This window comes from Montipora foliosa, chromosome 10 (assembly GCF_036669935.1).
Source record: "Montipora foliosa isolate CH-2021 chromosome 10, ASM3666993v2, whole genome shotgun sequence".
Taxonomy (NCBI): domain Eukaryota; kingdom Metazoa; phylum Cnidaria; class Anthozoa; order Scleractinia; family Acroporidae; genus Montipora; species Montipora foliosa.
Genome location: NC_090878.1, coordinates 12,769,887 through 12,774,886, shown reverse-complemented (window position 1 = coordinate 12,774,886; position 5,000 = coordinate 12,769,887). Strand labels below are relative to the sequence as shown.

Sequence of the window (5,000 nt, the reverse complement as noted above, 5' to 3'; positions counted from 1 at the left end):
TCTTAAGCTCCCTAATGCTAACTGCGGGCCGCCTTGGTCTTGTTTGTGTAGTTATTTGTGTGTAAATAAAGTGCAAAGTAAAATAAAGTATAAAGATCGCCTTAATTCCCGCAGTGGTGCAGAGGTAGTATATTTTAAAAACGAAACAAATGAAAATGTTGCGTAAGAATTGAGCGTTTACCTTGAGACAAGCTTCTCAACTAGAACCAGCCAAGTACCGCTCATTGACATCTTACGACACAAACGTCTTACATGGCTCGGACATGTCACCCGTATGCACCAAACTCGCTTGCCCCGCCGCTTGCTTCACTGGAAACCACGGGGGCGCCGTCGCCCAGGCAGGCAACGCATGCGCTGGAAAGATACAGTGTCGAGACGAGAGACACTTTCCTTCGAATAGGCAACAGTGGTAGCGGAGGACCGCAAGGAGTGGTGATCGTTTGTGTTGGCGCTATGTGGGCTCGGCCCACGGCAGCGGTAATGTAATGTAATGTTTACCTTGAGAAAGGGTTTGCCGAAAATCCTGAATCCTGAATCCGGAACACAGTGAAAGTCGAGCAAAGGCTAAAATTACTGCGGAAGATGGCGGGGACATCAGCTGAGTAAAGTACTCTCAAATTCGAAATATAATAAAGTTGATAAAGTATGTTTTTTTTTTTTTATAATTATAAGGTGAACGAAGTCGTAATCCAACAGCACTTTTCACAGCATTTTCTCTTTAGAATTAAAAATTTTAGGAGACCTCAGTATGATTTTTCAAAAGCGCCTTTTCTTTGAATGATACCCGTCAAAGGTGGGTGTTGCAACAATAATGTCAATCAAGCGAAAAGATGACCAATAGCGTCTCGCTCACATCATATATTCGCTACAAGAAAGGAAGAAACATGTTTTTTTTTTTGCCGTTACGCTTTCGTCACGATGTTGGTTGAGAGCGACATGGAATGTGAGCTGAGTAGTCCTCTTTGGGTATTACAGACGCTTGATTGCAGTCACAACTATCGGTGAACAGGAAAAAACGGAAATAGAACAAAATACATTTTCGGCGTGAGAATACTATTTAAGTGTGACATCAACCGCTGACCACGTGGGGTATCAACAGGCGCAAAGGTTGACTCGTAAGGCTTGTATAGGAGAAGCAAGCTCCTTAGTCATGGACTCCCGAAGAAAAAGAAAAAGTTTATCCGAAGTCATTACATGAATCCCCTCCCAAAAGGAGTCAGCAAGTGACAAATTGCTCAGACAGATAAAAGTAAACAATTGCAAGACGCGGGATCATTTTATGTGACTTTGGTTCGGGTTCTTATTCCGGATTCCGGCTTTCGGATGCCGGATTCCTGATTTTCGGATTCCGGATACCGGAAATGGGATTTCCGGATTTCCGGATTCTCAATTTTTAGGCAAATAATGTCCGATGCTCGACGCCGTTACTCAGTTTTTCTCGTGGTACGTTTCAACAAGTATCTATATTCAATTCTTTTGCGTCATTCAGACCACCCAGAAAGAAAAGAAGACGAACAATTTTCATTCCCGGCACTCCCTTTGTTTCTCAATATTTACGTCATCCGGGAACTTTTCCAAGCCCACGTAATAAATTTTGGGCCACCCCGCAGTAAAAAGAAGGAGCAAGTGTCGTTGTCGTGGCGAAGTGAAAAGCGGTTGCGAAGTTCGTCTATGTTGTCAGCAACAACCGAGTAAGAAGTCTCTCTCCAAGGCGACAGTGTAGTCAAGGTTACAGTCTTCCCAGAATTTCCTTCGAGTAATTATTTCACAACTGGTATGGTAGAGATTGAAGTTAAAGTTCCGGCATTTTGGCCGCCAACTTTGGGCTTATCTTCGCTCGATGTTTCCATCTTCGATTTGTTTCTTTCAGCCCGCTTCGCTCGCGTGTTCTCTATCGTTTTCTTTTTCATGACTCTGGAGAAAATTCGTAATTTCCTCCTTTCACAAGTTGTATCTAATACTGCGAGACGATGTTGCTGTAGTGTAGACCTAATTTTAGTGAATGCTGAGCGTTACAGTTGGTTTCTGTTCGTTTATGTAGCTAATTGCGTAAAAGTTAAACCTTGATGAACTGAAGCATGCTACATGTTTCTGCGCGCGTGTGATCTTTAACTTTGAGAATCCTGTTGACATGTTCATCAACAAAACACACAGACATTTTCTGTTCGATTTATTTCTCAGATCGCCGAATGGCGACCACACAACCCCAGCAAAACTTTGTCGCGCAAAACTTCGATTCTGGCGAAGTCAAATCGCAGGCGGCTGCCACGAACAATGTGGTTTCTAGCCCACAGGATTTTACACAGCAAGTCGTGAGTGCGGCGAGTGCTATATCGCACGGTATCGTCGTTTCTTCGCAGAATGTGCCCCCATCGCCTCACCAAACCACTTTACCAGTGAATGCTGTTACGTTAACAGTACAACCAGCACAGCTGCAAGCTCCGCAAGCTACGTTACAACCACAGATCATCACTGCCAGTGTTATTTCTAGCGACGAGTTCCAGGCCAAGGAAGGTAGTATATCGAAATGTTACTAATCTTATGGTCCGGGAAAGGACGAATTTTCGCTCGATCGATTCCGCAATTAATGTGTTATTGTGTAAGCTTATAAATATAAGTCTACGGTTACACGGGGTGAAATGTTATTTACTTTAGTCCATTTTTTCCTTTATCGTCTTGCAGGTTTCCCGACAGCAGAAGTTCATTTTGTCGAAGCCCCATCTGATCACACCATATATCCAAACGGGACGGGGTAAGTTCTGTGTCTATATCGCTATTTATTTCTAATATCCGCTTAATGTATGTCTGCTGGGATATAAATCTCCCTTGATTTTCACTGTGAGGCGAATTCTCTTTGTTTGGTTATCGACACGTTGCGAACACCTGGCTCTGTCATTCACAAAACACATGGAATCGATACAATTGATTGCAAAGTAGGTTGGTTTTTGTCTTTCCGCAGGCAAACTCTTTATAGTAAACTAATTATTTAGCAAAAGAATCAGACCATGTTTCCCAGTTCTCGGCAATTCGACGTTTTGTTTCGTCCGCCTTTCACTACGTAAAATATCTGTTGATAATTATTCATATGTAATTTATTCCACACGTTAATTTATGATAAGTGCTCCCGATACATGGAAGCCACAAAAACAAAACATAATATTAGTATGTATAATTTTATTTAAAATAACTTGAAAGGTATTGGCACATGAACTATTATGATATTTGAAGATTTTTGCTTTATTCAGAAAGATTTTTGCTAAATGCAGAAATTGAGTCAACTTCATTTTCATTGTGCAGTTGTGAGAAATAAGCGAAAGAAATATATTTTTTTGAAAATTATCTGCTTTGACAATCACCATAGAAATTTCTAGTTCTCTTGGATATTGTTGTTCACAATGCAATGTTGGCACGACTCATGCATTAATTAGCTATCCTGTGCTTTGAATGTTGCATGTTTATTTATTAAAGTGGATTGGATATTCATGAATATAGCATTTTTACCAAGGAACCACAGCTTTTCCATGGTAACGCATTAAGGCTTTGTGAATGAATTGGAGGGAAGGAGAATTAGTTTTGAGAGCTCTGTTGATTATCAGGATCAAAGCCTCCACAAAAGGGATTTGAACGCTGAGTTTTGTCTAACTTTGAATGGCAAGCCTTTCTCACATGATGCCTGTCTCGACTTACATGTGAGTTATCTTCAAATTTCCACTTCTCTCTTTAATGTAGCTTCAGTTACTATCATAACTAAAGAATTATGACTACATGCAGTTACTTGCATTGGCAAGTGTATTCTAGTCTCATGTGATATTGTTGTGTAAGAACTTATCAGTGCTTCTTCCCTGATCATTTAAATTAAAATCGGTATTTGTTGAGGGGAAAGTTCTCTGTGAAGTTTTTTTATGGTGCAAGAATTCATCTCATCAAATCCTAGTATTTTTCTTTCTGCTCTGAAGAAACAAATAATAGAATACATGTACAGCATGTGTGATCATTTCCTGATATTTTGTTAGATTTCTTGCTCTCTGGGGTTTAACCTTGAGTGAGAAGACATTTACTGTATAAATACAATTTTATCTTTTGGTCCAGATAGTGAAATCCTTAAGTGTGGACATTTCTTTGAATACAGAATTATTTAGAGCTGCAATGTACAATCCAACTGTACTAATCTCAGTCTGTAAAGTGTTGAGATCCAATTGTGTGACCATTCTAGTGAAAGCTACAAACTGTATATTGAGAAATATTTTCTTTAATGCTCTTTATTATAGGGTTCTGAACTTAATTCTAACCTTTGCATTTACATGTATGGGTGAAATTCTGAATCAAATGAAAGCTACTAACCAACAATTTGCTGTAATGCAGTTTATACAATGTACTTTAAAGCTAGCTGCAACATTAATCTTAATTTACAGAACAAAATTTATATTTCATTATAAATATGACATTGAAGTGAAAGCATGCAACGCATTCTTCAATATTACCTTTTTGATCAATTTGCCTAGGAGAGAGTCAAACTTTTTTTTATGAGTGAGAATGAAATTCTAGTTTTTCATTTTCCATTGGCATTCATTTTGGAGCCAGTACAGCGAAAAATATTTTTGCAAAATACTTCTGATCACTATTAATATTATTTTGGTCAATGACATAGCCCTACATGTAAATTTTAATAAGTTCCCCACTTAGAGTGTTTTCACATTTCGTCACGGTGGCCATGTTGATGTCCGTGAACAAAGGAATGGTGGCCATATTGGGGTCTCCAAGTAATCCTCCGGAAATCAAGCTCTATTATCATGCAAACGTTTGTTTCGATGGGAAAGAAAGGTTACTGATCACTTGAGTGAAAACATTCTATAAGTGAGTCAACCAGTAATATTTATTATTAATTGGCGACATGTCTACATGTAATCAGGGTTCTCAATGGAATTTTGAACAGCTGTTGCTGTGCTATTTTCAGCTGCACTGCAAGTGATTGACTCAATGATCTACCGATCAAGCAGCAC

The 5,000-nt window shown here is 39.2% G+C and overlaps 1 protein-coding gene across 4 annotated transcripts in view; it reads left to right on the top strand.

Moving 5' to 3' along the window:
- LOC137973170 (DNA-binding protein RFX2-like) overlaps nt 1-5,000 on the top strand; it is a 24,935-nt gene that overhangs the window by 7,085 nt on the left and 12,850 nt on the right. Inside the window, exons 1-3 of one of the 4 annotated variants that reach the window (XM_068819931.1) lie at nt 30-1,728; nt 2,182-2,514; nt 2,683-2,752. In XM_068819931.1, coding sequence (XP_068676032.1) covers nt 2,190-2,514; nt 2,683-2,752 — 395 coding nt within the window. In that variant the 5' untranslated portion in view covers nt 30-1,728; nt 2,182-2,189. Of the gene's footprint in view, nt 1-29; nt 1,775-2,181; nt 2,515-2,682; nt 2,753-5,000 lie in introns of those variants that run through there. The other 3 variants (XM_068819929.1, XM_068819928.1, XM_068819927.1) reach the window with 3 other exon arrangements.